The sequence below is a fragment of the Pan paniscus genome, chromosome 5 (assembly GCF_029289425.2).
Source record: "Pan paniscus chromosome 5, NHGRI_mPanPan1-v2.0_pri, whole genome shotgun sequence".
Lineage (NCBI taxonomy): Eukaryota > Metazoa > Chordata > Mammalia > Primates > Hominidae > Pan > Pan paniscus.
The window spans coordinates 129,538,297-129,551,151 of NC_073254.2; the positions used below are offsets into that span (position 1 = coordinate 129,538,297).

Here is a 12,855-nt window from a genome sequence, read left to right on the forward strand (position 1 = left end):
ACACTATTAAATAGCCTAACATAGTGATCCCCAACCATTTTGGCATGAGGGACTGGTTTCACAGAAGACAATTTTCCATGGACCGAAGATGGGGATTGTTTTGGGATGACTCAAGCTCATGACATTTATTGTGCACTTTATTTCTATTATTATTACATTGTAATATCCAAAGAAATAATTTTACAATTCACCATAATGTAGAATCAGTGGGGGCCCTAAACTTGTTTTCCTGCAACTACATGGTCCCATCTGGAGGTGATGGGAGATAGTGACAGATCATCAGGCATTAGATTCTCATGAGTGTGCAACCTAGATCCCTTGCATGCACAATTAACATTACAGTTTGTGCTCCTATAAGAATCTAATGTGCTGCTGATCTGACCAGAGGCAGAGCTCAGGTAGTAATGTGAGTGATGGGGAGCGGCTGTAAATGCAGATGAAGCTTCACTCACTTGCCCACTCACTGCTCACCTCCTGCTGTGTGGCCTGGTTCCTCACAGGCCACAGAGTGGTATCCATCCATGGCCCAAGGGTTGGGAACCCCTGGCCTAACAAACCTAAAAATACATATGTCCACATGGGGAAAGTGTATGTGGTTGGCAGACAGTCACAGACTTGATATATAGATAGTCCTCCAACCTTCCCAGAATCCTCTAAATCTAACACAATGGATCCCCTTTGATAGGTCTCCAAGGTCTCCATGAAAACTAATCTGCTTTCTTCAGGTTTGGGGGCTTATTGGCTCAGGACTCTGTAAACTGGTCTCCCTTTAAATACCGGGAGGATAGAGTGGTGCCTGAGGACATGCTCTGGGGCTCTGGTGCAGATGAGCAGAACCTGGGTGCTTTCGTCTGGTTGCTATTGAGTACACATTCCTGAGAACTTATGCCTTGTAGGCATGCAAGAATTATTTGTAGATAGAATTATAAAACTGAACTGAATAAAATTCATTTGGTTTATGAGCCCCAGAAAGATTCTATGGCTCTTAACTGGTGAGAATTTACAAAAACTTCCATTATTTCCTTTTATAAAAACATATTTTTACTATAGGTTCTTTAAATGTGGAGTTGTGAAAACAGTCTTTTTTTGTGTTTTCATAAAACATAAAGACCACTGTATTACCAAAAAATTGCAAACTATACACAATAGCACTCATACACATTCCGAGTCTACTTTTCCTCTGCTCCTTTCACTCAAATAAATAGTCAGTGAGGTTTGACTAATTGTTGTACATCTCCCAGATGGCAGCACTGTCCTGAGCACTATAATATATATTCTTTCACTTTCTGCTCAAAACATATCTGCAAGGCATTACTCCACTCTAGAGGTGAGTTAACAGAAATTCAGAGTTTAACTCACGTAATGTCACACAATTAGTGTGAGGATGCTTTTAGAAACTACCAGATATGGTCTCGATCTGTTGACCTGGCCAACATGGTGAAACCCCATCTATACTAAAAATACAAAAATTAGCTGGGCATGGTGGTGCATGCCTGTAGTCCCAGCTACTCGGGAGGCTGAGGCAGGAGAATCGCTTGAACCCAAGTGGCAGAGGTTGCAATGAGCTGAGATTGCGCCACTGCATTCTAGCCTAGCGATAGAGTCAGACTCCATCTCAAAAAAAAAAAAAAAAAAAAAAAAGAAAAGAAAAGAAAAGAAACTACCAGATACGGGATTGCCAAAGCATACAATGTGGTGGCTGCTGCAGAGAAGGGTTTGTATTTGAGAAATACTGAGAAAAAAATTAGAATTTGGGATAAGATTGAGAATTCAGACCTTAATGGGGTGGCTTGATCAAAATGGAGTTTTAGGAAAATTCGTGTGGAGGTAGTCAGGAGGATGGTCTGGAAGGCAGAGAGATGAAGCCAGGGAGGACAATTAGGTCACTGTAGGAGCGCTGGTGTCAGCCAAGAAAGCTCTGAACTGAGATAGAGTTATTGGGTGAGGAAAGGAAGGGGCAAATGCCTGGGGTGATAAACTAGCTCCAGAAACCTGCTGCTTTCCTATTCTAGGTCCCTAAAATTCTTAAAGCATGTGATATCTAGGATGTGGCTTCATTGCCCTACAGCTGTTCTGTCCAGTGCAATAGCCACTAGCTGTGTGTGGCTATTTATATTAAAATTAAACAAAATTAAACATTTGATTTTTCAGTCACACTAATCACATTTTAAGTGCTCAACAGCCACTGCGGCTACTGGCTCCTGTACAGGACAGCACAGATCCAGGACATTTCTGTCATCATGGAGATTTCTGTGTTAGCACTGGCCTAGATATTCCAGGCCCCACAGTGAGACAACATATGAATGTGCTTTGGTAGGCTCTCATCTTTGGCTCTTTCTTTTCCATTCTCATACTTACAGAATCTCTCGCATAGCAGACAGTTTGGCCTGAACGTCATCAAGAACAGTGTGGAGCCACGTACCTTCCCACGTCTCCCTCCTTACATCCATAGTTCTTAGATGGCTAAGAACTCTGCCTGCCTTGATATTGTGCAGACCAGTGATGGCCTGGGACATGCAACCTTAGTGTGGTGGGGGAGAGGAATGGATGGCAATGGCCTTGAAGGGATTTCCTCTGGCTAACCCCAAGATGAAAAGAATTTGAAAACGATGTCTGAGCAATGAAAGAGGAACTGCTTGGTTTTAACACTTTGGCAGTCTGTAATTTAATTGGTGTTGAGTTGTGAGAATGTATTACATAATTTAAGTCTTAGTATCTCAGAATTGAAATTAATAGATGAGCTCTCTGACACATTTTTCCATTCTCCCCTGCCAAATGTTCGCCTAGTTTATGCTTATTTATTGGCAAGGAGCTCCCTGCCTTCAGTCCTGGTTCTTTTTGAAATGTCTTGCTAAGAATGAAATATACTTTCCCTGTACCTTCCTCCTACCAATGGTAGTTCTTTCCCTTGAGGCCACGTGGAGTACCTCCAAGCTCTCTTCGGTATGAAAGCCCTTCAGACGTTTAACACTGCTCTCATGCCTCATCTGGGCCATCCTAGGTCCAGACTCAAAAGCCCATTCTTTCTACCTCAGCCCAGACTTACAGGTTTGCCTTTTCAGGGCATGTCATGTAAATGGAATTGTATGGGATGCACTCCTGTTTTGCCTGGCTTCTGTCACTCAGCACAATGGTTTTGATTTTTATCCATGTTACAGGATGTATCAATAGGTCATTCCTTCTTAATGCCGAGTAGTTTTTCAATTCTAAGGATATACCACCTTTTATTTTTCTATTCATCAGCTGATGATTTGGGTTGTTTCTACTTTCTGGTTATTATGAATAATGGTTATGAACATTCACATGTAACTTTTTATGTGGACATATATTTTCATTTCTGTTAGATAGATTCCCAGGAGTGGAATTGCTGGTTCCCTGTGACACTTTTGAACATTTTATGGAATACTCCTCAGAATGTAGGTTTAGGTACAATGTTCTAACCTAATTTGGTCTGGTTTCACTACAGGCTCACATGTCTTTGATGGATGGTGTCATCGCTCCAGGGGCAGCGAAAAAGACCTCTGAAATTTTACTTCTTTGTGTTTCAAATCTCTGTTTGTTACCTCTTCCACTTTGCTCCCATGTCTGGGAGAGGGAAGTCTTGGCAGTACCACTATCTTTTGTTTGCCATAAAGAGAGAAGCATTAACACATTGATCACCACAAAAGCCTGAAATAACGCTTAACTCTTATTATAGTCTTAATATTCGATGAAAAATATTTCATGCTTACTGTGGTATTAAAATTAGAATACTATATTTTTTGTGAAGATCACTTTATAATAGATCACTAAACAGATGCTGAACAGATTTATTCAATGCATTTTTGCTAGATACATACCCTGATTTTTGCCTTCATGTCTTTGATCAGTTTCTTCCTTTCTAATTTCTTCTTTTGTTTTAGTTTCCACTTTTCAATTTGGGCAGGAAGGAGGCGATCAAAAATATCTTGATCATCAACTTGTATAAAAACAGCTGCATCTGGGAAAAATCCATGATCTCCCAAAAACTGGGCCTCTTCTGGATATCGTGGGAAACCATCTAATATAAAACCTGTGGAACTGGTGGAAATTTTCATAATTTACTTTATTTCATTAAAATGTTGTAATGGATGTGTTCATTAATTTGACTGTAATGATCATTATACAAGGTATATTAAGTCATCATTACACCTTGAATATATACATTCTTTACTTGTCAATGAAATATTTTAAAAGAAAAAAATACAGTAAAAAAAGCATTGATAAATATCAACTTTCTGTATGTAATGAATAGTTTAAAAATTTATCTTTTATTTCTTTTAATATTTCTAGTTGTATACGTGACATTTCTTTTTCAAAATACATCAAGTTGGATTAAAATTACAATATTCCATACATATATTTATAATATAAAATTGTAGTCAATCAGTTTACAGACAATTACTATTAACTGAAAGTTTACTAAAAGTTGTGAGAAGACCATAGGAAAAGAGAAAATAAGTTCTCTGTTTGGGAGCGGTGCCCAGCCTAATGAATGTGGTATTCTTTATTTAAAGAGTACACCTGGCCAGCCCAATTGTAGTGGGAGCCCTCACCTTTGGCAGTTTTTCTTCTAACAGTGCTTCCTTTCATGAGACAACTCATACCCACTTCCCTGGGTCTCCTTGTAACTGATGACAATTGTTAATGTATGTATCCTGGTTCCTATGGGCAAGATGATTATATTCAAATGGGATTGTCAAACTTGCCCAAGTGTGATGAGACTTTAAGAATCAAGAAAATATGCCATTGCACTCCAGCCTGGGAAACAAGAGTGAAACTCCTTCTCAAAAAAAAAAAAAAAAAGAATCAGGAAAATAACTGGAATGTTAATACATTTTAATTAGAGAGCACTTATAAAACAACCAAGCTTTGAAAACTTAGCTTTGTTTAATTGAGAGAGTCAATACTGGTTCCTGTAGAATTTGTTTCTCCTGCTTATCTGAAATTTGGTTTGTTTTTAATATTTACATTTAAATATATATTTTCTTCTTAATACAAATAGGACTTTCATGAACATTTGACAGTTTCAGCCTTCAAAGTTGTTAATTCAAAAATGTGAATTTTCCTTTCTTAGTAAGGAGGCAAATTTCCATATATTGGCCATAATATATATATATATATATATTTTAAATTATACTTTAAGTTCTAGGGTACATGTGCACAACGTGCAGGTTTGTTACATATGTATACATGTGCCATGTCATGTTGGTGTGCTGCACCCATTAACTCGTCATTTACATTAGGTATATCTCCTAATGCTATCCCTCCCCCACTCCCCACCCCACAACAGGCCCCAGTGTGTGATACTCCCCTTCCTGTGTCCAAATGTTCTCATTGTTCAACTCCCACCTATGAGTGAGAATATGCGGTGTTTGGTTTTTTGTTCTTGCGATAGTTTGCTGAGAATGATGGTTTCCAGCTTCATCCATGTCCCTACAAAGGACATGAACTCATCCTTTTTAATGGCTGCATAGTATTCCATGGTGTATATGTGCCACATTTTCTTAATCCAGTCTATCATTGATGGACATTTGGGTTGGTTCCAAGTCTTTGCTATTGTGAATAGTGCTGCAATAAACATACGTGTGCATGTGGCATTATAGCAGCATGATTTATAATCCTTTGGGTATATACCCAGTAATGGGATGGCTGGGTCAAATGGTATTTCTAGTTCTAGATCCTTGAGGAATCGCCACACTGTCTTCCACAATGGTTGAACTAGTTTACAGTCCCACCAACAGTGTAAAAGCATTCCTATTTCTCCACATCCTCTCCAGCACCTGTTGTTTCCTGACCTTTTAATGATCGCCATTCTAACTGGTGTGAGATGGTAACTCATTGTTGTTTTGATCTGCATTTCTCTGACGGTCAGTGATGATGAGCATTTTTTCATGTGTTTTTTGGCTGCATAAATGTCTTCGTTTGAGAAGTGTCTGTTCATATCTTTTGCCCACTTGTTGACAGGGTTGTTTGCTTTTTTCTTGTAAATTTGTTTGAGTTCTTTGTAGATTCTGGATATTAGCCCTTTGTCAGATGAGTAGATTGGAAAAATTTTCTCCCATTCTGTAGGTTGCCTGTTCACTCTGATGGTAGTTTCTTTTGCTGTCAGAAGTTCTTTAGTTTAATTAGATCCCATTTGTCAATTTTGGCTTTTGTTGCCATTGCTTTTGGTGTTTTAGACATGAAGTCCTTGCCCATGCCTGTGTCCTGAATGGTATTGCCTAGGTTTTCTTCTAGGGTTTTTATGGTTTTAGGTCTAACATTTAAGTCTTTAATCCATCTTGAATTAATTTTTGTATAAGATGTAAAGAAGGGATCCAGTTTCAGCTTTCTACATATGGCTAGCCAGTTTTCCCAGCATCATTTATTAAATAGGGAATCCTTTCCCCATTTCTTGTTTTTGTCAGGTTTGTCAAAGATCAGATGGTTGTAGATGTGTGCTATTACTTCTGAGGGCTCTGTTGTGTTCCATTGGTCTATATGTCTGTTTTGGTACCAGTACCATGTTGTTTTGGTTACTGTAGCCTTGTAGTATAGTTTGAAGTCAGGTAGCGTGATGCCTCCAGCTTTGTTCTTTTGGCTTAGGATTAACTTGGCAATGCAAGCTCTTTTTTGGTTCCATATGAACTTTAAAATAGTTTTTTCCACTTCTGTGAAGAAAGTCATTGGTAGCTTGATGGGGATGGCACTGAATCTATAAATTACCTTGGGCAATATGGCCATTTTCATGATATTGATTCTTCCTATCCATGAGCATGGAATATTCTTCCATTTGTTTGTGTCCTCTTTTATTTCGTTGAGCAGTGGTTTGTAGTTCTCCTTGAAGAGGTCCTTCACATCCCTTGTAAGTTGGATTCCTAGGTATTTTATTCTCTTTGAAGCAATTGTGAATGGGAGTTCACTCATGATTTGGCTCTCTGTCTGTTATTGGTGTATAAGAATGCCTGTGATTTCTGCACATTGACTTTGTATCCTGAGACTTTGCTGAAGTTGCTTATCAGCTTAAGGAGATTTGGGGCTGAGATGATGGGGTTTTCTAAATATACAATCATGTAATCTGCAAACAGGGACAATTTGACTTCCTCTTTTCCTAATTGAATACCATTTATTTCTTTCTCCTGCCTGATTTCCCTGGCCAGAACTTCCAACACTATGAGAGAGGGCATCCCTGTCTTGTGCCAGTTTTCAAAGGGAATGCTTCCAGTTTTTGCCCATTCAGTATGATATTGGCTGTGGGTTTGTCACAAATAGCTCTTATTATTTTGAGATATGTCCCATCAATACCTAATTTATTTAGAGTGTTTAGCATGAAGGGCTGTTGAATTTTGTGAAAGGCCTTTTCTGCATCTATTGAGATAACCATGTGGTTTTTGTCTTTGGTTCTGCTTATATGCTGGTTTGTGTTTATTGATTTGCGTATGTTGAACCAGCCTTGCATCCTAGGGATGAAGCCCACTTGATCATGGTGGATAAGCTTCTTGATGCACTGTTGGATTCTGTTTGCCAGTATTTTACTGAGGATTTTTGCATCAATGTTCATCAGGGACATTGGTCTAAAATTCTCTTTTTTTGTTGTGTCTCTGCCAGGCTTTGGTATCAGGATGATGTTGGCCTCATAAAATGAGTTAGGGAGGATTCCCTCTTTTTCTATTGATTGGAATAGTTTCAGAAGGATTGGTACCAGCTCCTCCTTGTACCTCTAGTAGAATTCGGCTGTGAATCCATCTGGTCCTGGACTTTTTTTGGTTGGTAGGCTATTAATTCTTGCCTCAATTTCAGAGCCTGTTATTGGGCGATTCAGGGATTCAACTTTTTCCTAGTTTAGTCTTGAGAGGGTCTATGTGTCCAGGAATTTATCCATTTCTTCTAGACTTTCTAGTTTATTTGCGTAGAGGTGTTTATAGTATTCTCTGATGGTAGTTTGCATTTCTGTGGGATTGTTGGTGATATCCCCTTTATCATTTTTTATTGCATCTATTTGATTCTTCTCTCTTTTCTTCTTCATTAGTCTTGCTAGCAGTCTATCAATTTTGTTGATCTTTTCAAAAAAAGCAGCTCTTGGATTCATTGATTTTTTGAAGGGTTTTTTGTGTCTTATCTCTTTCAGTTCTGCCCTGATCTTAGTTATTTCTTGCCTTCTGCTAGCTTTTCAATGTGTTTGCTCTTGCTTCTCTAGTTCTTTAAATTGTGATGTTAGGGTGTCAGTTTTAGATCTTGCCTGCTTTCTCTTGTGGGCATTTAGTGCTATAAATTTCCCTCTACACACTGCTTTAAATGTGTCCCAGAGATTCTGGTATGTTGTGTCTTTGTTCTCATTGGTTTCAAAGAACATCTTTATGTCTGCTTTCATTTCGTTATGTACCCAGTAGTCATTCGGGAGCAGGTTGTTCAGTTTCCACGTAGTTGAGCGGTTTTGAGTGAGTTTCTTATTCCTGAGTTCTAGTTTGATTGCACTGTGGTCTGAGAGACAGTTTGTTATAATTTCTGTTCTTTTACATTTGCTGAGGAGTTCTTTACTTCCAACTATGTGGTCAATTTTGGAATAAGTGCGATGTGGTGCTGAGAAGAATGTATATTCTGTTGATTTGGGGTGGAGAGTTCTGTAGATGTCTATTAGGTCCGCTTGGTGTAGAGCTGAGTTCAATTCCTGGATATCCTTGTGAACTTTCTGTCTCGTTGATCTGTCTAATGTTGATAGTGAGGTGTTAAAGTCTCCCATTATTACTGTGTGGGAGTCTAAGCCTCTTTGTGGGTCTCTAAGGACTTGCTTTATGAATCTGGGTGCTCCTGTATTGGGTGCATATATGTTTAGGATAGTTAGCTCTTCTTGTTGAATTGATCCCTTTACCATTATGTAATGGCCTTCTTTGACTCTTTTGATCTTTGTTGGTTGAAAGTCTGTTTTATCAGAGACTAGGATTGCAACATCTGCCTTTTTTTGTTTTCCATTTTCTTGGTAGATCTTCCTCCATCCCTTTATTTTGAGCTTATGTGTGTCTCTGCACGTGAGATGGGTCTCCTGAATACAGCACACTGATGGGTCTTGACTCTTTATCCAATTTGCCAGTCTGTGTCTTTTAATTGGAGCATTTAGCCCATTTACATTTAAGGTTAATATTGTTATGTGTGAATGTGATCCTGTCATTATGATATTAGCTGGTTATTTTGCTTGTTAGTTGATGCAGTTTCTTCCTAGCATCAATGATCTTCACAATTTGGCATGTTTTGCAGTGGCTGGTACCGGTTGTTCCTTTCCACGTTTAGTGCTTCCTTCAGGAGCTCTTGTAGGGCAGGCCTGGTGGTGACAAAATCTCTCAGCATTTGCTTGTCTGTAAAGGATTTTATTTCTCCTTCAGTTATGAAGCTTAGTTTGGCTGGATATGAAATTCTGGGTTGAAAATTCTTTTCTTTAAGAATGTTGAATATTGGCCCCCACTCTCTTCTGGCTTGTAGAGTTTCTGCTGAGAGATCCGCTGTTAGTCTGGTGGGCTTCCCTTTGTGGGTAACCCGACCTTTCTCTCTGGCTGCCCTTAACATTTTTTCCTTCATTTCAACTTTGGTGAATCTGACAATTATGTGTCTTGGAGTTGCTCTTCTCGAGGAGTATCTTTGTGGCGTTCTCTGTATTTCCTGAATTTGAATGTTGGCCTGCCTTGCTAGGTTGGGGAAATTCTCCTGGATAATATCCTGCAGTGTTTTCCAACTTGGTTCCATTCTCCCTGTCACTTTCGGGTACACCAATCAGACATAGCTTTGGTCTTTTCACATAGTCCCATATTTCTTGGAGGCTTTGTTCATTTCTTTTTATTCTTTTTTCTCTAATCTTCTCTTCTCGCTTCATTTCATTCATTTGATCTTCAATCACTGATACCCTTTCTTCCAGTTGATCGAATTGGCTACTGAAGCTTATGCATTTGTCACGTAGTTCTTGTGCCATGGTTTTCAGCTCCATCAGGTCCTTTAAGGAGTTCTCTACACTGGTTATTCTAGTTAGCCATTCGTCTAATCTTTTTTCAAGGTTTTCAGCTTCTTTGCTATGGGTTCAAACTTCCTCCTTTAGCTCGGAGAAGTTTGATCATCTCAAGCCTTCTTCTCTCAACTTGTCAAAGTCATTCTCTGTCCAGCTTTTTCCATTGCTGGCAAGGAGCTGTGTTCCTTTGGAGGAGGAGAGGCGCTCTGATTTTTAGAATTTTCAGGTTTTCTGCTCTGTTTCTTCCCCATCTTTGTGGTTTTATCTACCTTTGGTCTTTGATGATGGTGACGTACAGATGGGGTTTTGGTGTGGATGTCCTTTCTGTTTGTTAGTTTTCCCTTTAACAGTTAGGACCCTCAGCTGTAGGTTTGTTGGAGTTTGCTGGGGGTCCACTCTAGATCCTGTTTGCCTGGGTATCAGCAGCGGAGGCTGCAGTACAGTGAATATTGCTGAACAGTAAACGTTGCTCCCTGATTGTTCCTCTGGAAGCTTCATCTCAGAGGGGTAACTGGCCATGTGAGCTGTCATACTGCCCCTACTGGGGGGTGCCTCCCAGTTAGGGTACTCAGGGGTCAGGGACCCACTTGAGGAGGCAGTCTGTCGGTTCTCAGATCTCAAACTCTGTGCTGGGAGAACCACTACTCTCTTCAAAGCTGTCAGACAGGGATATTTAAGTCTGCAGAGGTTTCTGCTGCCTTTTGTTTGGCTATGCCCTGCCCCCAGAAGTGGAGTCTACAGATGCAGTCAGGCCTCCTTGAGCTGCAGTGTGCTCCACCCAGTTAGAGCTTCCTGGCCGCTTTGTTTACCTACTGCAGCCTCAGCAATGGTGGGTGCCCCTCCCCCAGCCTCGCTGCCATGTTGCAATTCGATCTCAGACTGCTGTGTTAGCAATGAGCGAGGCTCTGTGGGCGTGGGACCCTCTGAGTCAGGCACAGGATACAATCTCCTGGTGTGCTGTTTGCTAAGACCATTGGAAAAGCGCAGTATTAGGGTGGGAGTGACCCAATTTTCCAGGTGCCATCTGTCACAGCTTCCCTTGGCTAGGAAAGGGAATTCCCTGACCCCTTGCAGTTCCCTGGTGAGGCGATGACTTGCCCTGCTTTGGCTCACGCTCAGTGGGCTGCACCCACTGTCCTGCACCCACTGTCTGACAAGCCCCATTGAGATGAACCTGGTACCTCAGTTGGAAATTCAGAAATCACCTGTCTTCTCCGTCGCTCACACTGGGAGCTGTAGACTTGAGCTATTTCCATGTTTTTTTCTTTAGAGGTGCCTTCAGTCTGGTCTCTCTGGCAGGGTCAATTTCATTCCTACTGTTCCTGCTGTCATTTCTTTGTCAATGACTTCCAAATCTTTACCTCTACACCCAACCTCTCTTCTGAGTTTTGATTCCAAATTTTCAAAAAGTTGTGGAGTTTCTCCATCTGAATGCCCTTCTGGAATTATACACACATTATACTGTCAAAAATCATACTGTTAGCCTTCCAAACTGCTCTTCCTTCTGACCCACTAGTACTCACGTGCTACCTGTTAGAGACCTTTGGCCCTCTCCCCTGGCTCCCTCTTCCTTCTTACATTTAATAGCTAAGTCCTGGCATGTCCTCCTCTGTACTCACACTTCTATTTCTGTAATTCTCCCTTAATTCAAGCCCCTTAGTATATCTCTCCGGGACTAATCCAATAACCTTTTCAAAATGTGTTATTTTCTCCTTGACTATAAAAGCAATAAGTCACACTATAGAAAAATGGAAAAAATAGAGAAAGGCCTTAATAAAAAGGTAGAAATTATCCATAATCCCATATCTCAGAGGTTATTAAAAGTTTATTTCTTTCTAGTTGGTTCTTCATGTGTGCATTCTCTATTATATTATAGTTTTACATCTTTTAACTTTATGTAATAACATTTCTTATGCTATTACACATTATTCATTATAATAATTTTTTTTTTTGAGATGGAGTTTCACTATTGTTGCCCAGGCTGGAGTGCAATGGCACTGTCTCGGCTCACTGCAACCTCTGTCTCCCGGGTTCAAGTGATTCTCCTGCCTAAGCCTCCAGAGTAGCTGGGATTACAGGCATGTGCCACCACACCCAGCTAATCTTGTATTTTTAGTAGAGACAGAGTTTCTCCATGTTGGTCAGGCTGGTCTCGAACTCCCAACCTCAGGTGATCCACCTGCCTTGGCCTCCCAAAGTTTTGGGATTACAGGCGTGGGCCCCTGCACCCGGCCCTATAATAAATTTTAATGGTGCATAATATTTAGCTATTTTGTTTAGGTTTTTACAGTTTTACCACAAATGCACTTTAGAATAACCTGAGGGTACTGAAAAATATCCCAGGCTCACACTCCTAGAGATTCAAATTCAATTATTTTGGTGTGGGGTCCTGGCATCGGTATTTTTAAAGACTCTACAGATGTTTTTAATGTGTATCTCAAGTGAAAAATCACCAGCTTACATGAATATAAAGGAGAAAATTCTTAAATGTATGTTAAACTACATTTTTAACTTTTAAGAACAAATAAAAGCAAATAAATGTACAATTCTATATAAATTAAGATACCGTATTGGTTCCTTAAGCCACCACTCAGAAAGAATTACTTCAAGAATTTCAGGAGGCAAGGGCTCATTTTCCATTAGACTTGATTTGATTACTTCTTCTTCTTCTGTAAGTTGTACTTCTGGAAGCTAAAAACAAAAATCAGAAAACAAAACAAGTTTTAAAACTCTATGCTAATAATTGCATGTTCTCACTCATATGTGAAAGTTAAAGATGAGGACCTCATGGAGGTGGAGAGTAGAATGAAAGTTACCAGAGGCAGGGAAGGGTGTGTGGTAGGGATAGAGGACATGAAGAGAGG

At 39.9% G+C, this 12,855-nt stretch overlaps 1 protein-coding gene across 2 annotated transcripts in view; it reads right to left on the bottom strand.

Annotated features, from left to right (window-relative positions):
* The window catches only part of AK9 (adenylate kinase 9), a 199,535-nt gene that overhangs the window by 36,597 nt on the left and 150,083 nt on the right, over positions 1-12,855 (bottom strand). For both annotated transcript variants that reach the window (XM_057302574.2, XM_055114038.2), the window contains exons 27-28: positions 12,558-12,682; positions 3,840-4,059 (exon numbers count right to left, since the gene is read on the bottom strand). In XM_057302574.2, the coding sequence (XP_057158557.2) occupies positions 3,840-4,059; positions 12,558-12,682 (345 nt within the window). The remainder of the gene's footprint in view (positions 1-3,839; positions 4,060-12,557; positions 12,683-12,855) is intronic.